This window comes from Sinocyclocheilus grahami, unplaced genomic scaffold (genome assembly GCF_001515645.1).
Source record: "Sinocyclocheilus grahami isolate Dianchi unplaced genomic scaffold, SAMN03320097.WGS_v1.1 scaffold1053.1, whole genome shotgun sequence".
In the NCBI taxonomy this organism is placed as follows: domain Eukaryota; kingdom Metazoa; phylum Chordata; class Actinopteri; order Cypriniformes; family Cyprinidae; genus Sinocyclocheilus; species Sinocyclocheilus grahami.
This window is the reverse complement of record NW_015506232.1, coordinates 81,898-106,432: the sequence shown is the minus strand read 5'-3', so window position 1 is coordinate 106,432 and position 24,535 is coordinate 81,898. Positions and strand designations below refer to the sequence as shown.

The 24,535-nt window shown below is 36.6% G+C and overlaps 1 protein-coding gene across 1 annotated transcript; it reads left to right on the top strand.

Moving 5' to 3' along the window:
* Window positions 1-80: 80 nt before the first annotated feature.
* LOC107566162 (V-set and transmembrane domain-containing protein 2A-like) lies at window positions 81-23,820 on the top strand (the record flags this gene model as incomplete). The annotated part of the gene is made up of 3 exons (XM_016251539.1): window positions 81-301; window positions 1,293-1,462; window positions 23,770-23,820. Coding segments are annotated over exons 1-3 (300 nt in total), but the record flags the coding sequence as incomplete, so codon positions are not given.
* Window positions 23,821-24,535: the final 715 nt, after the last annotated feature.

The window sequence follows — 24,535 nt, the reverse complement described above, 5'->3', positions numbered from 1 at the left end:
AGAGAGAGAGAGAGAGAGAGAGAGAGAGAGAGAGAGAGAGCATCATTACTCCATCAACACCCCTCAGAGTCAGTGGAGAGCAGTGAGCACCTGTGTGAGAGTTGCAGAGTAGCAGTATGTTTCCCGCTCCGCATCTTCTTCGCGTGGCTTTCAATTAATGCGCTCAACATTTCTGGAGGACTTCTCTTTTCCAGCTCATGCGAGATCTCAGCTGTCTTTGGAATGATGGGAACCTTACATGACAGCATTGGATTTGTGCTCTTTTCCTGTTTGTCCATTCAAGTTGGATTTTCTCTTGACGGTAAGAACATTTACGGCTGAAAATACATTTACGGACTTTTAATGCATCACAGCAGTCCGCAATAGTACACCAAATGATCAACTCTAAAGATGCTCTCAATGGCTATTTTACAGTTAAAACTACTGCTGCATGCATTTCTGCAGCGCTCTTTAAACAGTAAGTGACAAAAGTTATAAATACGCCAGCCTGCAGTCCGTGACGAGCAGAGGAATAGAAAAATCAACTGTTGATTTCGGGAAAACTCGTTCAATGTCTGCGTATCGTCTCGTATCTGTCCTTCCTCTCCACATGAACTCGTGCTATGTGTCTTTGCCAGCATTATAGGTAGTAAAGGGTAATTTTGAAGGAACAGCACGCGCGACTTGCATCTCAAGTGGCGGATGCTCAGAACTGGGCTTCGTTAAACGGACTGCGGCTGTTTTTCAGCACCTCGGACAGCGCTCATTAAAGCCCTGATAAACGCAGCTTCATTTCATTCCATTTCACAAAGACAGACACTGCTCCACGAACACGTCCATTCCAGTCTGAAGTATTAATTCATATAGTTTCATCAATACATTTGGCTCGTCCCAAAAAGAAAAGGAGGGGAAAAAGAGGAAAAGAGAGGAATCTATCTATCTATCTATCTATCTATCTATCTATATCTATCTATCTATCTATCTATCTATATATATATATATATATAATGTCATATAATGTGTTTTACACAAAATATTTTAATAAATTATAACAACTTTGTTTTATTCAATACATTTATTGATTGTTTATTATTATTATTATTATTATTATTATTATTATTAACATTTTTTTTAATTACAGTTGATGATGTTTAATGAAAACAGAAGATTAATTATTTTAAATTAATTGTATTTTTTGCTGTATTATTATTATTATTATTATTATTATTAAATAAGATTATAAGGTTGTATAAAAATTAAAGAGTTAAATAAAAACACTGGTAGACTGTTAAATTGTTATGTCTCTCTTGCAGGAAAGTTTACCGATTTCCCTACTAACATCACTGCAAGGGAAGGACAGAATATTGAAATGGCATGTGCCTTTCAAAGTGGGATGTCTTCGGTTTACTTAGAGATCCAGTGGTGGTTTATTCGAGCTCCGGAGGAACTGATTACAAGCGAGGAGAATGAGGACGATACGGAGGTAATAACATTTTATGCACGGGTTAAGCAAGGGTTAATCGCTCATAACATCATTCCTTAACTACCCAGCCTACAGGAGAAACCTCCTAAGCATCCTTGGCACGTTGCATGAATTTCTCTCTTTTTGACGCACCTAGTGGATACGCACGCATCCATTTTATCCACCCACTCTTTGCACTTTTAAATGACTGGGTGAACGGTTTTGCTCACCGTCACTGAACTGCTTCTCACTTGTTGTGTTTGCATTGCTACTGGTTCCCTTCTGCTGCAAAGCCACCTCAGCAATTAGTTTCACTCATGTGTCCTTCTGAAAGGCAGAGTGTGCAAAATAATCCTGTATTCCCACTCATGTCACATAATTAGAGCCCCTAACCCTCCACGTCAAAACACACACTTACACAGCACACAATACATGTCAGAATAATCAGTTGTTTTGCTCAAGGATGTTGTCTTGCCTGATTCACGCTTTGTGATTCATACCGAATGGAAGACTCCTAAGGCTTTGAGATCCACAACAAAATCGCTATGACGTGCTTGTTTGGTCTTTTGAAGGACAAAACGCAGAAGTGAGGCCTATGCGAATGACATCATTCCATGGTCCAACGTGTGTGTTAGACGCCACTGGCTGACTGTCAACAAGTGTGTGTGTGTGTGTGTGTGTGTGTGTGTGTGTGCCTTTGTTTAGAGCTGTTTCCGTGTGACGTGACTCAATGTTTAATGACAAAACATCAACAAATGATCTGAGTCAGTGCCTTGTTTTTATGCATATGCCAACATGGCAGGCTCACCTAGTCATTTCTGTTGAGAGATGTCTTTATAGTAGGCTTACAGTGCAGTTTGAGATGTATTCTCTTTTTGCATTTGCAGTTTGTCATCATCAACATCAAACAAGTTATTTTTCATTTGATAAATGCACGAGAAGAAGAACATCCCTTTTTGTTCCTGCTCAGATTTAACACTGCCATTACTAAGCTATTGTTGTCTCTCATCACGCACATATTGCCAAGGCTTTGATCCATGGGATCTTTCAATTTGGAGAAGCTGTAACGCTGAAAGTGGCGTCGCTGATTGAATCTCATTCTTCTCTGAGCATTGTGCATGGAATGACATGCAGCTGGGTCCCCGGCGAGGCGAAATCTGACAAAAATGAGGATCGAAGAGACGTCCTACAAAAAGACATCCAGCAATAATAAGAAGGGTGACACGAGCCAATGGCTTCTGATGTATAATATCGAAGCGTTCACCTCTATTAGGAGTGATATCGCAGCACAGTGAAGGACTGCAGTGGTGCCGTCGCTGTGTCACTGTATCATCTATAATGGATATGATCCTGAATGCCATCGATATCGCTATTGCTGACAGCCAAATGCACAGAGCTTCCCTGTGCTATTAATAGCTGTGAATGAGAGATAGTACAGATTCTGCTCTGTAACGATACATAAGGACTCACCTCTAGTTAGGCCAAAGCACTTTGCTGTAATCTGCAACCGATTGCTGCATCCCAGTCGTTGAAAGTCTCTCCACATGCTTACTCAAATCAGATAAATCATTGCACATCTCTGATGTCCCATAGCAAGACAAGAGGCCATTTACCAAAAGAGCTACGGCCCACATAAATGCAAATGATAATGCAATTTCGAATGCAAAGATCTACTTTATTTGCATACTTATGGGAGCCTTACGGGCTGAAGTTCATTCTTTCTGATGCTCTCCGGCGAATTAGCTGGATTTATTCCAGCCCGTCGTGTTCTTTTGTGAACTTTGCTGCGCCTTGCTGTCGTTTGTCAGGGAAGTTTATTAATCCAAACATTATTCAGAAAGAGATCGAGACTTGGGTAGAGACTGACATTTTTAGCCGAGCGCTGCATACCTTGACGCTGCTGATGGATGAATGCGAATGCAGGGGGAATTAGAGGCTGTCAAATGTGAATTATCAAACAACATGTTTTTATCATCACTGTGCTTTTGTGCTACGATGACTAGTCATGGCAATACCTCGAATCATGCAATTACGGCTGCTCGTCACACATTCAGAGGGTTTTATTAAATAGAAAAGGCACTGCGCGTCTAAAACTACTGAAATGTCAGGACTGGCTGTGTGATATAGAGTTTATGTGTTTAGATTGGCCTTGGTTCTTAACCTTTACATTTTTCGAATCAAATGATGGTAATAAGAAATATCAGAATTGTGCAAAATAATTAATTTAGGCTGTGCATAAACACAGAAGAGTCTCGGTTAAATTGAACTGAACAAAAGGATCTTGTTAAGACTTAATAGCATGTGTTGACTTACCTTTCTTGATCTTTCTTTAAGGATAAATTCCCATTGGTGTCTGAGACAAGAAAATAGCAGTTCTTCCAGCTGAAAGACGATAGATCCATCAGTGTAATCATAATATGCACATAGATTGGCTGCGAGAAAGGATCATGCAGAGTCAAGCACAGCAGCTGCATTAAATTGATCAAAAGTGACAGTAAAGACATGTATAATGTTACTAAAGATTTCTATTTTTTTTTTTAAATGCTGCTCTTTTGAACTTTCTATTCATCTGTGAATCCTGAAAAATAAAATGCATCACAGTTTCCACAAAAATATTGTGCAGCACGACTGTTTTCAACATTGATAATAATCAGAAATGTTTGTTGAGCAGCAGATCAGCATATTATACTGATTTCTGAAGATCATGTGACACTGAAGACTGGAGTAATGATGCTGAAAATACAATAAGTTACATTTTAACATTCACATACAGCTATTTTAAATAATAATAATATTTCACAATATTACAGTTTTTCCTGTATTCATCATCAAATAAATGCAGCCTTGGTGAAAATAAGAGGCAGTTTTATATACTAGTGTATGTATAGATTAACTATAAGACACAAATATATATTTTTATAACTGTTGAATAAGTGGCATCTATGCAGAATGACAAATATCATTGCCAGATTGCATTGCGATGCATAAATCCATCATGGCAGGTGAAATGACAGAATAGTTGGTTATATTTAATTTATATAATATAGTCGGTTCATGGTTAATTTAATGTGATTAGTTTTAAATAAAATAACTATTTTGGCAATGGTATGAAAACAAAACAATATTTTAAATTCTAAAGCTACAATACTTTTGTCTGAGTGCTTTTTGTCAGCAAATATTGAGAGGCAATTGATAGTATTCATCCCATTTGCTCTCTCTCTTTCGTTTTGCATATACTGTATATTTACTTACTGCAGTCCCTGTTTCTTGTGAAAGTGATGTGATTGTGTGCAAGACTTGTAGCATTTGGTGCCGAAACAAATTTAACTTGGAAATTGCTGGTAAATTTAACAAAAGAGTTGTTTTGCATTGGATTTAATGTGATATTTTGAAGTAGAAAGACTGAAATAATATTTTATTTTAAAACATACTCCACTAATCTTTGTTTTGCTTTTAAAAATCATTTTTGACAGTGTATACTGATCATCCCAAACCACTCATTTACAAGGTTAGGCTCACTGTCTATGCAGGCAGCACACTAGGGTTTGGAACACGTTCTAGTGTCCATATTGATCCGAGTTGACAAGAAATTCATCGGACAGACATTCGCCAGTGTCTCTCTAAATCCTGAGCAGCGCTGTTGCTCGTGGCATGACTGAAGCCATTTTCAGTCATGTAAAGCTTAATTGACAGCTACCGCTGATACTGCCACTGCACAAGGAGACGACGACGACGTTTTATCACTTAAGATTTCACACAAACGTCTGCTTTTCCACGTTGGAAACGAACGGCCGATCTCGACAGCACACTCCCTACCAGTACAAACTAATGCAAAATCCAAACCATCTGCTCTGCCTCTCTTTATAGCCCAATTACCACCCAGCTCTCTATCTACTGTAAGTCCCTCCGCCAGACTTTTAAAGACAATAAGCTCTGAAGGTCAATGAAAAGTGCGTGCCTCCGATAGATGCATCCATCAGCTCAGCCTATTGTTAGGCCAGACACATTCATAATCAATGTAATGCTGCTCTGATTAAGCCCCCCATCTGTGTACGCGACCAACTCTGAACCAACCGTGTCCGTTCACAGATTTCTGACCTTGAGCCGAGTCGAGACCGGAGAGTGCATAAAGAACCTACAAATGCTCAGAAAACAGAGCCTTACTTCAGTCTACACTCAGAGCTTATTACTGAGTGTCAATAATGACACAGATATGGGCTTAATTGGAAGAGCTGCATGTCAGTTATTAGACAGAGTTCATTTACAGCACGAACTGGGACTGCTAACACACGGTGGACTTTAATGAAAAGCTTATTATGATTGTGACGCTTACAACTGAGGAACGCAATTAATGCTTGTAAAATTGCATTGGAATCTCAGAAGTCATAAACATGTTGACAAGTCAGCGAGTCTCAAACTTTAATATGGAAATGTCATTGTGAGTCTGCTGCGATCAGCTGCATCAGTTTAGTGCTTAGAAGAAATCTTACTAACATAATGTACTGTACATGCCACCAGAGAGTTTAAGGCAGGAGTAGTACGTATGGTTTCAACCACAATTTTTCATTAGCAGTACTTGCTCAGAGTTTCTCAGTCCCGCTGGGCTTTAGCACTGGGATGGATGTCGTGATCGCTGAAAATGGCTGCTAATAGACTCTGAGTTGAGATGGGGGTGTTTTGAGAGAGCGCTAATTTCAGCACAGCTTTATACTGTAGTGTCGCATTTAAATTGAAATGGATTTTCTCCCCTTAATGTTACAAAAGATTTATATTTCTAATAAATGCAGTTCTTCTGAACTTTCTATTCATCTGTGAATCCTGAAAAATAAAATGTGTCTCAGTTTCCACAAAAATATTGTGCAGCATGACTGTGTTCAACATTGATAATAATCAGAAATGTTTGTTGAGCAGCAGATCAGCATATTATACTGATTTCTGAAGATCATGTGACACTGAAGACTGGAGGAATGATGCTGAAAATACAGCTGCGCATCACAGAAATACATTACAGTTTAACACATATTCACATAGAAAACTGCTGTTTTAAATTGTAACAATATTTCACAATATTACTGATGTCCCTGCATTTTTATTCAAATAAATGCCTTTGTGAGCAGAGGAGACTTACCGACCCTAAACATTTGAATGGTATAGTGTATAAAAATATATAGCTATCCAATGATATAACTTAATTTAATCAGAGCCAAAACAAAACAAAAACAATGAATAACAAATCTCGGTGACAGTATCAAACTCAAACATGTAAATTTATACAACAAATAAAATAATAATAACAATAAACTCTCTAATTTGCAAAAGTCCTCATGCATAGTACAGTGTTTCACATGAATCAGTTATTTTTAATCTGTTCATAATTCACCATTAGAACAGACTGTGTTACTTTCCAACACAACATCTGAGAGAAAGGGAATGGTTTAATCATTGCTTCAGTTGAGAAGCATTAAAGCGCAAAGACGGCAGCTTGTGTCGCTTTTTTAACCAGATTTCTAAATGCCATGACTTCTGAACTCAAAGCATAATGACCCACGTTCTGCTCACCGCAGTGGTGCTACTGTGTTTGTTCTCACATCTTAATTCACACTGACATATGAACCTTACTGTCATTGACAAGCTGTGATAACCGCACAAAGGCTTCGATGGCAAAGGCACAAAATCATGGAAAGCCCCTCTGAGGAATAAACTGGCGCCGCTGAACTCATTCAGTCAGCTCAACTGCCAACAAAAACTGAAATAATCTGGCAAAGAAGAGATATTCATCAGCCCACTGGAAAACAACAAAAAAGCCACTAAAGTGAAGCTTCAGTGGGATGATGAGAATAAATGTGTGTGGGCAGTCACTCTTTTAATCTTGACTCTGGGCCGTTGAGGATTTGGAGATCCCAGCATAATGGATTCTTTCCACAACTGCCATAGCCGTGTGATAAAAAGAGGCTGCCACCAGCGTCCCGGAGAGAAAGAGGAGTGACTGGACAGAGGATCGTGTACGGGGAGGGCCAATCAGCAGCCGTGTAATGTGCACAAGAGATGCCAGCAGCACAGTCCAATTCAATTTAGAGGATCAAAACAAAAGTGGTTCCCTTTGAAGACACCGGGCACTGTGGGGTCCAATTAGTGAATGACTCGCATTTGATCTATCTCATCTATCTCTGGAACCGGCTTCGCAACAAGTGCATGTGCCTTCCCGCGTGACTCTGGTGCAACGTCAAAACTTGATGAAGTGTTGCTTTGAAAAAAATCACTGTTTAAAAAAAAAGAGAGCGAGAGAGAGAAAAAAATCCTGTTAAACTGTGGTATTAAAAATACAATCATGGCAGCTAATCACCAGTAATTTACATTAAAAAAGGTTGAAATGTGTAGCATGTTGGTGCCTTTATATTTTACAGTTCACAACCACGTGCAATATACGTCAACTACTAAATCTACTTTGCACTTAAATTATGCATAACCACCATAATAATGCAAATGGTACAATAAAAGGGCATATCATGACTGAACGTTCACCAAAATCGGCTTTTATATGAATCATGACTAGGAAAATATGAAAACAGTGCACAATGCCATAAAGACTAATGTAAGAATGATACAAGAGATCGAAGAATGATGTAAACATTAACTAAAAAACAAAGCATAGCATAAAACTCTATAAATATACAGTTGAAGTCAAAAGTTTACATACAGCGTGGAGAATCTGCAAAATGTATCATACTGTATGATTTTGAGATCCATCTTTTCACTCTGAGGACAACTGAGGAACTCAAACACAGCTATTACAGAAGGATCAAACGCTCACTGATACTCCAGAAGGAGAAACCATGCATTAAGAGCCAGGGGGTGAAAACTTTTGAATTTGAAGATCAGGGTAAATTTAACTTATTTTGTCTTCTAGGAAACATGAAAGTATTTTCTGTAGCTGCCAAAGGGCTGTACTAAATGAACAAAAAAAAATCAGTGAGCGTTTGAACCTTCTGTAATAGCTGTGTTTGAGTCCCTCAGTTGTCCTCAGAGTGAAAATATAGATCTCAAAATCATACAGTCATTGTTGGAAAGGGTTCAAATACACAAAAATGCTGGAAAAACCAAATCATTTGTGGGAGCTGAAGGGTTTTTCTGAAGAACACAGCTGTGGATCATTCAGCTAACAACACAGTATTAAGAATCAAGGGGATGTAAACTTTTGAACCGGATCATTTTTATAAATTCAACTATTATTTTATCTTGTGGACTATATGTAAACCTATTTTATGTGAAATATCGTATTCAGGTCAGTACTAAATAAACAATAACATGCATTTTGTATGATCCCTCTTATTTTGGTAAAATAATTAACATTTTGCTGATTCTGCAAGGTGTAAGTAAACTTTTGACTTCAACTGTGCATATGTATGTATAACTACACCAATAGGGAACATAACTATCCAGTCACTATTAACGAAGTTAACTACTCAGTAGAATTATTCTAACTTCTAAAATGGTCGATTTTTTTATTTTAGTTTAGTTTTTTCGATGATTTTTTAAAATATATATCTTAGCAGAATAATATCTTAGTTAAACAAATGTGTTATTGAATATAGATTTAGTAATTCATACAAAAGCGTAACACATCTGTTACATCATTTAATAAAAAAATAATAAATAAATAATAAAAAAAATATATACAAATTTCCTTTTGGTTTTTCTCCCTAAATTATGATATTCTCTGCCTCTTGAATTTAGGGAAGTTCAGAATTATACGGTTTTTAAAGTTCAACTTAAGACATATATTTTTTTAAACTTCCATTTGCTTGTTGATTTTATATTGTTTTATTATTGTATTGATTATATTGTGTTCAGCGCTTTGAATATAGGCGCTTTATAAAATAAAGTTTATTATTAAATTATTGAAATATAATGCACACACAAGATACCACACAAAAAATAATAGTATAATATTTTAGTGTAATATTATAGATGTTCAGTGGATATTATATGATGCAAAACCATTTTACAGTGAATTGCATTGCTGACAAACCTGTAGCAGTTTTTGTGCAATTGTATAATTTTGTACAATTTGTAAAATTGTCATTTTTTTTGACAATCTGTAGCATTATGATGGTTGTTGAAAAGATTGGTTCAGTACATGGAACTGAACTCTATGGTCTGTTTTCATCTCATTTGTTGTGGAACTGGAATTCTACACACACACACACACACACACACACACCAGGGACGGACTGGGAGTAAAAAACGGCCCTGGATTTTCTCCCAAATAGGCCCACCACAACTACAACTACAAACACCCGCTACTATCTCACACTATTACCACTATCAATGTATCACATTTATGGCAAATAACATCACAAAACCCATGGTGACCCTGCTGTAAAAACAACAACAACAGAAACCATCACAGCAATTCTAATGGTTTCCAATACAAATACCACAAATACAAACATTACAAACCATCAATTTTTAACCATTAAATAATGGTTTCGTGTAGTGTGTTTTGGGACACGTTCCATTAGGATGTATTGGTTTTAACAAAAGCCACCAATAATAGGCGACCGATTACCAGTAGAGAGTTTTTTGCTTGAATCACGAGCCCACTCTCCTTCACATCAGCTTCGGTTTATTACAAGCAAAAATAGATTGCATTAGCGCCCCCTTTTGTCAGCCCAAAAGCTAATGCACGCAGCTCACACACAAACATCAGGAGCAAAGAAACTTGTCAACGCCTGACTTTTATTAATAAAATAGTTTCAATACTGAATCGCTACGTTATATTTTCCAGCAACGAGAGGATAAAATCGCTGTTTTTGAAGTAAACTCATGCATTGTAGAGATGCACAGACGCACGTAATAACACACGCAACTTTCATCTCTCTCTCTCTCAAAATGGCCATATTTGAGAAAAAAGTTTAGTGATTGTTGTCGCGTTAACATACCCTCAGAATCCTGAATTCCTCACACTTCTGATGCATTTTCTGTAAATTGAGTTTACATCTCACAATTGATTGTTTACAGGTTTTTTTTTTTACATTTTCTTAAACATTTTTAGCAACAAATCACACTTTATTTATACTACAGAATATGTTTTACCATATTATATCTCTGGCAAAAGTACTCTCTTAAGGAGCAATCACATTTCATGTTGAACAGGTGAAATCCAGTGATTTCAAGGCCACACACTGCCAATAAAAGTCACTAAAAATACAACACAACGTTCCTTGTTAATATGAAGAAATTTTCCATATTGATTTTTCACAGGTGTATGAATTATACGTGATATTGTTTTTTTGAGGGTTGATGGAAATGTCCATAAATGGAAAACACTGGTAATTTCCATGTTTTTACAGATTTTGAACTTTTTTTTATGTCATATAGATTTGAAAAAGTATGATTTTTAGAAAAAAGTAAATAAATATGCAGAATGTACAGAAACGTATGAATGAGACCAATTCGCCAAAATGTAAACTACTTATGAATTACCATGGGATTGTGTTGTTTGTTTTCTTATAGTCCACTAATATGACATTCATTTGCTGAAAAAAACAAAAAAAAAAACATCAGTCCGGTAAACCTTTCTAGAGCCTCACATATGCCACACAAACTGCTGCAGCAATAGTTTGACGCATTGTTTACTCAAGTTTTGTCAACAAGTGACAAGAACACTTGTTAACTACATTATAAGAGCCAAAATCAATCATCAGCAACATCTGTCTGGAGTCACACCGAGAGCGGTTGTCAAATACAATAATTTCCTTCATATACATATATTCACACGTTGTTTCACAGGCCTCTCGCCTCTCCACAGGCCTGAATAATTCATGACTCACACAACAGTGTGTCTGTGCCCAGCAGTAAATGATATCATCCCTCTGGGCATTAACAAGCTTTCTCAGCATAAGTATGTTGCTATACCACATTTGACATGTTTCAACAATCTGTCAATGCAGAGAGCCAATTGAAACAGTGAAGTGGTGTAGAGTTGGTACTCACACAAAATGTATCGTGCACCAGTGGATTTGTGTGGAGAAAACCGGTTCAATGGGTTCAGGAGATGCTAGAAGTAAATGATGTCTCTTGCATGTACAGTTATGGATGCGTCGCTCCACTAATGAACTCTTTCACTGCGCAGAGGAAATTACTATCACTAGATCACTTTGCAGTGTTCTGATAAAACGAGATTGTGACTGAATGTTACTGGGCATCTATTGGAAAGATTTTATTTTATTATTTTTTTATTTTATGCACTACTTTTCAAAACTTTTTTTTTTGCAAAGTTGCATTGAATTGATCTCAGCTTTCATAAAAACATTCGACAGCACATTGATAATAATCAGAAATGTTTGTTGAGCAGCAAATCAGCATATTATACTGATTTCTGAAGATCATGTGACACTGAAGACTGGAGGAATGATGCTGAAAATACAGCTGCGCATCACAGAAATACAGTACAGTTTAACAGAGATTAAAATATAAAGTATTTAAAAGCTGCTTGTGATTGGCTTTGGTTCATCATGTGACTTTCTCATCACCACCTGCTTTTGGTGGTTATCAGTGTGTTACAAAGGTACAAAACAGATTTCAGTACTTCAATAGGTTGGTATATTAACATTATATCAGTTAACGAAATTACGTTTTATAAATGTAAATTTCGGTTAAATCCGGGGAGCGTGACAATGGAGTTGAGGATCCAAATGCAAGGCTTTATTAAGAGCGTAATCAGACAGGTGTAGTCAAACAATGGCAAACAACGATATCCGAGGCATGGCAAAAGAGTAATCCAATAAAGGCAATGGTCAGGGAGCAAACTATCAGAATCAAGGGAACAGTCCAGGGTCAAAACACAGGCAGGGCAAAACTAGGAAAATAAGGGAAGAAACACAGAACCCAGGAGTACGCTAAAGGCTAACAATCAATGCTCCGCAATGTGTGTGTCTGTGATTGCATCTTTTATAGTCCTCCTGATTTGAAACGGGTGACAAGATAAGACACCTAGATATTTATTTATTTATTAAATATTAAATGTCTTTATGTTCCATCACCAGCTCTATTCCAAAGACATGAAAACATTATGAAAATATTGGCAACATTAATTGAATGCACCCAAACTTCGATGGCAGTAATAAAGACCTCCAATGTAAATGTTAATCTTGATGCGTTTAATTGGGCAAACTGCCTGATTGTGTGAAATAGTAACTGGATTAATCATTACCTGTGTGGTCTCAGAAGCATAGCTCCCTGTGTGCCTGTGCATTATCTGCTGTATGTTAGGAAATCTGCAGATGCACACACATTTATTTCATTGCACAGAGCCCAGATGTCATTAAGTGAGGAGTTGAACATGTTCCACACACTCCATGTGCTGCCTCAGCCATATTTCATCCGCTCGGATGGCTGTAGAGCAAGGCCATCATAATGCATCACTGCTTTACGCCACATTCACACAGCATACAAGAGCAATATAATAACTTGTTGAAGTTCAGCCAGCTTTAGGTTGATGAAACTTTGTGCTGAACGGATATGGAATGGAGCCGGTGTGTGTGAGTGAGTGAGTGTGTGTGTGTGTGTGTGTGTGTGTGTGTGTGTGTGAGAGAGAGAGAAAGTTTCACAGAAGTGTGTATCTAATCATATTGTTTGCCCTGAGAACAAAAACACACTGCTCAATATCCTCATAAAGAGGGAGATACAGATTCATAATAACGATATCCTCAAGGTTCAGCCGCAGAGATCCGAGGGCTTCATCTCCATCTCCACAGTGAAATATGCTTGTCGGCTGTGACCATTCAAGTGAGATATGTTTATATCTTAATATAGATGATGCCATCCTTCTTCCCTGACATTAATTTAGTGTCGGGGACCTCAGGGCCTTGTGCATTATGCAAAATAATTGCAGGGGCACATTTTACAAGAAGTCAATTCCAGCGAGCATGAAGAACGACAGTTTGCTGTAATGAAGAGCGTAAGAATCGCAGTCAAAACTAGCAGAGGTATTAGTGCGGCAGGCAGTGGTGCGTTTCCACACATGAAAATGAGGCAAAACATAAGTTGTTTTTGTTTGTCACATTATTAAACTTGTGAACTTATAATACTTTATGTAAACGTTCATGCATCAGTAGGACAGCTTATGAAAAAAAATACTTGTTTCATTGAATTTCCTTTAAATGAAAGAGCTGAAAGAATACTTAAGATTCATTTCAAAGGAATAATTCAGAAATATAAAAAAGCTACAATAAATCAGACCCAAAATATTTGTTCACCATCTTAAATTCCTGCCTTTTGCTCACATAAAGCTACAGATTCAGAAGTCTTGTGGACTATTTTTGTGGTGATTTTATGGTGTGTTTTTTTAAGCTTGACAATCCCTGTTTATTAGATGTTTTCATTTAATAGAAGAGAGAAAAGTTATATAAAATATATATTAAAAAAGATTTAAAAAAAGATAAACTTACAACACAATGACATATAAATCATTATTTTGTTGGATGAGAAAAGCATTGGAACACTATTACAGAAAGTAGCCTTAGAAAGAAATAGTTTGATTTAACATTGCATAAAAAAATGATAATAATTAGGCATTGTTTAAAAAAATAACATTGATATTTGAAATTATTTAAATGAAAAGATAAAAAAAAACGATACTCTCAAGTGAAAACTGAACTAAAGTTGCCACCAGGTGGCAGAAAGTCCCCGTCTTAATGAGTGATTCACTGACTCGTTCATTCAACTGATTCATTCAAATGGCTGATTTACTCAGAAACGAAGCAAGTGACAGAGCTTGTCTGTGGTCTTGGCCACTTAAGAGCGTGTTCACGCAACAGGAAGTAAGTGCACAAAACTGTTCCAGGGCTTAAAATGCCAGAGCACAGTGCCCTGTACGCAACCTCGCTAAAGCTATATCTCGAATACTGCTCCGGAGCGTATCCCATCATGCATCATGCTCTGGACATAAATCATGAGAATTTTTGTCGAGATCTCGCATGAGTTCAGGGTAACATTTCCAGTGTAAGTAAAATAAAAATACTAATTAGATATTACATATAATTTGTTAGTAAAACAAAGTGTTGCACTATAGGGACTACTGAATAGACATTTAGATGTACATCAGGTACACCCCTTGTCCAAATACCCGCACTTGCGGTCTTTGCACTTGACCACTTATGACGTATTTCCTGTATTTGGTCCAAGTGTTCAAGTGAGCATGAAGACCAGGGCCGGCGCCCCCTCACTCGGACTATCCCGCCCCGTCTTGAATGCTGTGCTCTCGTCTCAGGTCTTTATAGCAGCTTCTCGCGCATAATTCTCGTGCATAATACATCCTTCTAAAACACGGCGCTCAAGTTCAAAGAAATTCAGCTTCTAAAACACGTCTCCAGACCTTGCACTTTAAAAAAAAAAAAAAAACTTCCACTTCACACACTATCTGTGTGAACCCTGTATTCTAATAGTTGTAGTAATAGCGGGGAGGTTTGTTTACGGTCCGACAAATACGTGAATGGGCCACATGTTTTTTTGTTGTTGTTTTTTTTACTTTTACTTTGTGCTATGTCATCACCCCCTTTCGTCACCTCAGCCGCCCCCTCATCAGTGCTGCGCTGGCGCCGGCTCTGATGAAGACCACAAGTGTGTGTAGAACTTTTCATTACCTGATGGGACACACTTATAGTTTTGCAAAAATGCAAGTGTTTACAGAGCTTTATTTTAATTTTCAATACTTTGCATTTTAAAATCAACTTCTAAATGTCTGTTCAGTAGTCCCTATAACAGATGACGCAATTTAATTTTGTGGTGCGTCTAATTAAGTGATAAAAAACAGTTGCAAATGTTGAATAACATAATTATCACCACTACTCATTTGCACCAATAAAACGTGCAACTCTTTGTGTTGCTACCAAATGTGACCCTGGATCACAAAACCAGTATTACGTGTAAATTTTTCAAAATTGAGATTTATACATCATATGAAACTGAATAAATAAGCTTTCCATTGATGTATGGTTTGTTAGGATAGGACAATATTTGGTCGAAATACAACTATCTGAAAATCTGGAATCTGAGGGTGCAAAAAAATCTAAATATTGAGAAAATCATCTTTAAAGTTGTCCAAATGAAGTCCTTAGCAATGCATATTACTAATCAAACTTAAGTTTTGATATATGTACGGTAGGAAATTTACAAAATATCTTCATGGAACATGATCTTTACTTAATGATTTTTGGCATAAAAGAGAAAAATCGATAATTTTGACCCATACAATGTATTTTTGGCTATTGCTACAAATATACCCCAGTGACTTAAGACTGGTTTTGTGGTCCAGGGTCACAAATTATATGTAATATATAATTATTATTAATATTTAATATACATTAGAAAGGTCTCCATGACCTCTCGCTGTAATGCATTATGTTCTGTTTTGGTTCTGCCTCCACATTTCCCTGAGTCCTCTTGTCTATTAGTTTCTATTGGTTTTTGATTAATTTGCTCGTTAGTCATTATTAGTTTACTCCCTTCACCTGTTTTCCACTCGTCAGCTGCCCTACTTAAAGTCTTCCTTTTGTTCTGTAGTTTGTCAGTGATTGTTTGATGTGATGACTACCCTGAGTTGTTTCCTTGCCCGAGTATATGTGGATTATAATAATAAAGATTTCCGTTGTGGATTATCCTCGTCTTCTTCGCCTTCCTTTAGAGAGACTGTAATAGAATCACCGACCCTCAAATTGAGTAGCATAATAGCAGAGTGTTTTTGTTTTTGAGACCAGCCAGCCGTCATGCCGCTGCACGGAGCAAATTCCAGAGCCCACCGCAAACGGAGAGCTTGAGCCTGCTGCAACACGTGAGCCAGCGAGCATACCCGCCACTGAGCCTATCGTCACCCCGAAGCCTGGGCCTCAAGCATATTATACTGATTTCTGAAGATCATGTGACACTGAAGACTGGAGGAATGATGCTGAAAATACAGCTGCGCACCACAGAAATACATTACAGTTTAACAGAGATTAAAATATAAAGTATTTAAAAGCTGCTTGTGATTGGCTTTGGTTCATCATGTGACTTTCTCATCACCACCTGCTTTTGGTGGTTATCAGTGTGTTACAAAGGTACAAAACAGATTTCAGTACTTCAATAGGTTGGTATATTAACATTATATCAGTTAACGAAATTACGTTTTATAAATGTAAATTTCGGTTAAATCCGGGGAGCGTGACAATGGAGTTGAGGATCCAAATGCAAGGCTTTATTAAGAGCGTAATCAGACAGGTGTAGTCAAACAATGGCAAACAACGATATCCGAGGCATGGCAAAAGAGTAATCCAATAAAGGCAATGGTCAGGGAGCAAACTATCAGAATCAAGGGAACAGTCCAGGGTCAAAACACAGGCAGGGCAAAACTAGGAAAATAAGGGAAGAAACACAGAACCCAGGAGTACGCTAAAGGCTAACAATCAATGCTCCGCAATGTGTGTGTCTGTGATTGCATCTTTTATAGTCCTCCTGATTTGAAACGGGTGACAAGATAAGACACCTAGATATTTATTTATTTATTAAATATTAAATGTCTTTATGTTCCATCACCAGCTCTATTCCAAAGACATGAAAACATTATGAAAATATTGGCAACATTAATTGAATGCACCCAAACTTCGATGGCAGTAATAAAGACCTCCAATGTAAATGTTAATCTTGATGCGTTTAATTGGGCAAACTGCCTGATTGTGTGAAATAGTAACTGGATTAATCATTACCTGTGTGGTCTCAGAAGCATAGCTCCCTGTGTGCCTGTGCATTATCTGCTGTATGTTAGGAAATCTGCAGATGCACACACATTTATTTCATTGCACAGAGCCCAGATGTCATTAAGTGAGGAGTTGAACATGTTCCACACACTCCATGTGCTGCCTCAGCCATATTTCATCCGCTCGGATGGCTGTAGAGCAAGGCCATCATAATGCATCACTGCTTTACGCCACATTCACACAGCATACAAGAGCAATATAATAACTTGTTGAAGTTCAGCCAGCTTTAGGTTGATGAAACTTTGTGCTGAACGGATATGGAATGGAGCCGGTGTGTGTGAGTGAGTGAGTGTGTGTGTGTGTGTGTGTGTGTGTGTGTGTGTGTGTGAGAGAGAGAGAAAGTTTCAGAAGTGTGTATCTAATCATATTGTTTGCCCTGAGAACAAAAACACACTGCTCAATATCCTCATAAAGAGGGAGATACAGATTCATAATAACGATATCCTCAAGGTTCAGCCGCAGAGATCCGAGGGCTTCATCTCCATCTCCACAGTGAAATATGCTTGTCGGCTGTGACCATTCAAGTGAGATATGTTTATATCTTAATATAGATGATGCCATCCTTCTTCCCTGACATTAATTTAGTGTCGGGGACCTCGGAGCCTCGTGCATTATGCAAACTAATTGCAGGGGCACATTTTACAAGAAGTCAATTCCAGCGGGCATGAAGAACGACAGTTTACTTGTAATGAAGAGCGTAAGAATCACAAATGACGAGTCACAACTAGCAGAGGTATTAGTGCGGTGGAGCGTTTCCACGCGTGAAAATCAAGCAAAACGCATGTTGTTTTTGTTTGTCACATTACTAAACTTGTGAACTTATAATATTTCATGTAAACATGCATTCCTACTGCATGTGTTCAGCTGCTCTGCATAAACACCAAAGCTGATGTGACAGCAAAAGAGATGTTTTGGGGGAAATAATAATAATAATAATAATAATAATAATAATAATAATAATAATAATAATAATAATAATAATAATAATAATAATAATAATAATAATAATAATAATAATAATAATAATCTAATCATATTGTTTGCCCTGAGAACAAAAACACACTGCTCAATATCCTCATAAAGAGGGAGATACAGATTCATAATAACGATATCCTCAAGGTTCAGCCGCAGAGATCCGAGGGCTTCATCTCCATCTCCACAGTGAAATATGCTTGTCGGCTGTGACCATTCAAGTGAGATATGTTTATATCTTAATATAGATGATGCCATCCTTCTTCCCTGACATTAATTTAGTGTCGGGGACCTCGGAGCCTCGTGCATTATGCAAACTAATTGCAGGGGCACATTTTACAAGAAGTCAATTCCAGCGGGCATGAAGAACGACAGTTTACTTGTAATGAAGAGCGTAAGAATCACAAATGACGAGTCACAACTAGCAGAGGTATTAGTGCGGTGGAGCGTTTCCACGCGTGAAAATCAAGCAAAACGCATGTTGTTTTTGTTTGTCACATTACTAAACTTGTGAACTTATAATATTTCATGTAAACATGCATTCCTACTGCATGTGTTCAGCTGCTCTGCATAAACACCAAAGCTGATGTGACAGCAAAAGAGATGTTTTGGGGGAAATAATAATAATAATAATAATAATAATAATAATAATAATTGTCTTTTCATGAAGGAGCTAAAGGAAAATTTCAGATTAATTTCAAAGGAATAATCCAATAATGAAAAATGCACAATAAATCATACCAAACATATTTATTCACCATCTTAAATTCCTATATTTTGCTTGTTTGCTTATGTATTTATTTATTTGCCTCGTTGAAGCTTGACAATACCTGAGCATTCGATGCTTTCATTGTATAGAAAAGAGAACAGTTATATAAAATATAAAAACAACAGACAGACACACACACACACACTCACTCACTCACTCACACTCACACACACTTGTAAGAAATTATTTTTCAAAAATTGTAAATAAAACAGATTACTGGAGTATGTTTTTCAAGAAAATATGTATATTTTTTCTACTTCAAAATGTAACATTTATCTCAATGTAATTAATTGTGAAATTTGCAAGGAATTCTATAGATCGATTGATTATTTCAGTGTCGCTTCTAACCAGTTAAACTAAAGAAATGCTACCTTGGCAACTAGCTGAACTAAAATGTTCATTATATTTCATTTCAGTTACTATTTAATTCTATTTTTTTAGGTTTTAGTTTTAGGATTAATTAACTATATGTAACCCTGACCTGTTTCCCTTGCGTAAAAAATGGACACTTTAGCCTACTTTTAAAACTTTAAAAGAGTACTTTAAAATAATATAATTTAAAAGATACTCAATTGCATATTATTTGCAGTTAAATGATTGTTTAAACTGATATTATTTGCAGTTAGCTGAACTTCACAGTGCTTTTTTTGCCGTGTAAACCTGAAGTACATCTTTATATGCAATTCTGTAATTATTTCTATTGTCTTTTCAATATGATTAAAGGACTGCTGAATATACTGACAAGCATTTATGGAAATTCTTACTCTACTCACAACTGCATGTCATATTTAAATATATTTGCAATTACACATTTTTAATGATGAATTTGCAATTAAGTGCATTGAATTATATATTTAAACTAGACTTAAAATTATAAGCAAGTATTTTACATGTTCTTTAGTAGTCAACATTAAAACAAGTGTGCATTTGGAAAAGCACGACAAAAGAATACAAGATTTAAAATGTACTTTAAAGTAAATCTTAATTTGAAAGTATTAGTGTGCGCTTTTTAAAAGTGTACTTACTGTAATATACAGTAGACTATGTTAATGGCTGTGTTTCTTACCGTAAGTGGCCTTCATTAATATTATCTGCAAGAACAGTTTTTTTTACAAGTGCATGTTTAATACTTTTTTCATAAGGGTTACTATGAGTCTCAACACGAACTTCTACAGTTTTATCTTCTGCGGTTCAATCTGCCAGTCATTTCCAGAAAACGTCTCTCTATCCTTGCTTGCCCTTCTGTAAAACCGCAGTAAAGCTGCAGCATTCAGCGCGGTGTTGTTGATATCATGTGGTTTCGCTCAACCCTGTCAACGACGTCTACCTCTTCAAAATGCCATTTGCCACTTTTTCCCATCTAAATAAACGACGCCTACTAAACATCAGTGCATAAAGTAAATCTGCGTTCAAACTGTGTGTCATCGGATCATCAGGCGTCTTCATTTGAGCACAATTTCAAGGTGTTCTCTCCAAAGGTTAGCTGGGATGAAGCCTGAGCGGATAATACTTTGGGAGAGCCGCAAGCACACATGGCATTATTGGCGTTAAGGATGAACATGTTTACCATGGATCTAATCTGTTCCTTATTGCTTAATTTAAAAGCAATTGCCTCAGACCTCGAGCAGATGAAGTTCATTATTTGGCCGCGTGTCGTCGGGCGGAAGCGTTATTCCTCTTTAGCCTGATGGATTTTGTGCTGATTGTTTTTTGATGTGCTGCTTTTTGAATATTTCAAACTCCTTAAAGAGCAGAAAACGGTGCCTGCAGTGCCATCTGTTCCTGCGCCGCTTCTAATCAATCATCGTTCGGTTTAGCTCTGGCGACGGAAACACCTCTCACCGTCTCCCTAAACAAACAATTAACTGTGCTTCTCAAACATTCAGAGGTTTTAATAGTGTCTTTTGCAACAGAACAACAATTCAAGGTCACTGCAACACAAGCTTGAGTGTTTATTTTCTCTCTCTGTAATTAGAAACGTATGGATATGGTATCTCTGAGCCGATAATGATAACCGATAATCAACAGCTTGCCATTTTGAAGCTCAACTATTTGACATTTGTGCTCTAACCAGCTGGATAATCAGCTGATTAATTAAAAAAGACCCATCGTTTGAAAGTTTACAATGTGTAAAAGTGATCTGACTGACAAATTAGTTGAACTTTTTTTAGCATAATGCTTTATAAGAGCAGAACGAGATGTGAACAAACACAAAGATGTCCGTCTGACACATATGACTAACATTTAAACATAATAATAATAATAATAATAATAATAAATAAAATAATAATAAAAAACTATATGAACACAAACACACACACACACAGAAATTATATATATATATATATATATATATATATATATATATATATATATATATATATATATATATATATATATATATATATATATATATATATATATATATATATATATATATATATATATATTTTTTTGTAAAGCAAAATAAAATACACATACACACAAACAAAAATGACAAACAACAAAGCTAAAATGCCAACTAAAATGAAAATAAAAACGGAAATATAAACAAAAACGGATTAAAATATTAATTAAAGCTATAATAGTATCTTAATGATACTAAAATAACAATGAAAAAATATACTGTATCTATTGTATATATCTGTTAAAAAGAGTATCTTGGTATAACAGTAATTACATTGTTCACATATACAGTATGTTCAATTACATTTTGTGCACCTCTGGCTGTAATTCTTTGTCTGTAGAATGTGTAGGTTGGGGATGCAATGGTATTTAATTTCTGACGGTTGTCATGCTAAGGCCAATAAATAAGAGATAATACAATTATTTGTTATTTCATCTAAAAAACAAACAAAACAAAAAACATTTTAAATGCTACAAGTGAATTTATTCATAATTTTTTAAAATAAATGTTGATTCTTAATATTTTTATTTATATTATTATTATAATTTTATATTATTATTATAATTGTATAATTATTATATTATAATTATTAAGAACATACAGCCAGTGCGGATTCCTTTATTGGAAAGTGATGTTACTTATTGATCTACGCACCCAAAACTAAGGTTGAGCGCAGTGATGCTTATTTATTTTTTCTTAATAAAATCTTAATTTTCAGAAGCAGTAGCATCTGCTCTTTCTCACTTTCAAAAGTGAAGGCTGGAATGCACTACACGTCTCTCAAAATCTGAACAGATTTTAAACACTGTTAGGCATCACACACTTGTCAACTTAGTAAATATTTACAGAGGAAAAACTGGGCATGGACTGAGGATCACACACACTGAAGGTGTCTTTACTCAGCTGAGTTAATGCTGATCTGTGCCTGCTCAATATTCTGTGTTCACACACAATGCCACATAAAAGACAGACTAAAGTATGCCTGCTCTGACCCACCTCAAGCTCTTGTCTCAAAGTACTGTATAAAGCTGCCTTTTCTGAGTAAATGCATTCATGCCACCTGTGAGCAGCATTAAACAGTTTGTGTTTAGACACCTACATGCCTCTTCAGAAGTGCTTCTGTGCCACCTGTGCAGTGTGTGTGCTAAAATCAGCTGGTGTTTGCTATCCTACGACTGGATGAAATCAGAGTCGGTGTCCATCATTCGCTATGATATGACGACATCAAAAATGGTGTTGTGCATTACAGCCTTGAGTCAACTTACTGCTGAAGAGAAAAGAGAGTGAGGAAGAGCAACAGTGTGTGTGTGTGTGTGTGTGTGTGTGAGAGTGTGTGTGTGTGTGTGTGAGAGAGAGAGAGAGAGCGAGAGTGTGTGTGTGTGTGTGTGAGAGAGAGAGAGAGAGCGAGAGTGTGTGTGTGTGTGTGTGAGAGAGAGAGAGAGAGCGAGAGTGTGTGTGTGTGTGTGTGAGAGAGAGAGAGAGAGCGAGAGTGTGTGTGTGTGTGTGTGAGAGAGAGAGAGAGAGCGAGAGTGTGTGTGTGTGTGTGTGAGAGAGAGAGAGAGAGCGAGAGTGTGTGTGTGTGTGTGTGAGAGAGAGAGAGAGAGCGAGAGTGTGTGTGTGTGTGTGTGAGAGAGAGAGAGAGAGCGAGAGTGTGTGTGTGTGTGTGTGAGAGAGAGAGAGAGAGCGAGAGTGTGTGTGTGTGTGTGTGTGTGAGTGTGTGTGAGAGAGTGTGTGTGTGTGAGTGTGAGAGAGTGTGTGTGTGTGTGTGTGTGTGTGTGTACAGTAAGTATATAGTCTGTTGCACTGTGTTTCAGAGAAAAGCACATCACTTAAGATGTCTTGGTTTACAGTCTCTGCATGTCTAGTGAGTTTAACATGTATTTTTGAAAACACAAGTACTAGTTTTGCTTTATCTCTACATTTGTATAATTGTCAACAATTTTGTGGACGGATGACTGCACTAGATTTATAACGAAATGTGTCTGGAAACATGTTGTCACAGAAACTTAAAAGGCTTCCCTGCAGTTTTCCACCAGAAATGAATGAATGACATTGCAATTGTATTACAATAATAATGTACCATTACTACTACTATTATATTATTATACTACTATTTATTGTTATCATCATCATTATATTATTAATATTATGTATTATTACTTTCATTATGGTTAAATCTAAATTAACTTCAGCTTTTGTTCACATTTTATGCCCTGAATGTTGTGCCAATATTTCCTTGTGGTATTGAATATCAATATTTTTTAGGACATCACATTTACACATTTCAGTATCATTACAACACTAGTCACCACAGCATTATAATCTACAGATTTGATCTTAAATGCAAGAAAGTCTAAACACTCTTATTATTGTTCTGTATGAGCAGATGGAGCTGATTCCAGATCCGGATCCTGATGAAGAAGGGACTAAAATAAGTGTGAGTATGTGATCTATGGCTTTATGATACAGTAAATGATTACATGTCTATGATTTTTAGGTGAACGATCCCTTTAATAAAGCTGTTCAGTACAGGCGATTTGTAATCGTTAACCCAGTAAAGCCTGACATCTGAAATATATATCAGATTTTTTTTTGCACAGTTTACTTAACCTTTAGACAAAATCTAAAGGAAAAGTATCATATTTGAAGCATCAACCTTTTATAGGTAAAATTGTCTGATTTAATAAGAATACAGAGTGCAAAACAGACTCAAACTGAGCAAAACTATGCAATTTGGTGCAGATGCTGACATTTATATGAGGAAATGCTGATGATTGTAATGTAAATATTGCAGATTCTCACATAAAATTATCTAAATATCAGCGGTCGCTCTATATCTCCAGTAATGTGTCTCAGTAAGATGAGATTGAAATGCTCCAAACATATAATGCAGTGATTGAGAGCTGAAGAAATAAAGGCTCCTCAGAAGATGTGAGATGTTCTGGAGGCTTGTGAAGATCATTCCTCCGCTGAGGAACAGTGAAAGTAAAGCTTCTGGAAACAAACGCTCCTCAAAAGATCCTGAGGATCAGATTTGAGACTCTAAAACATGATTGATGGAGAATCAAGTAAAGCTGAGCTGCTTCAGTCCAGTAAGTGTTCATCTGGAGATATTACTGACGTTATTCTGACCTTTACTTGATCAAAATCAG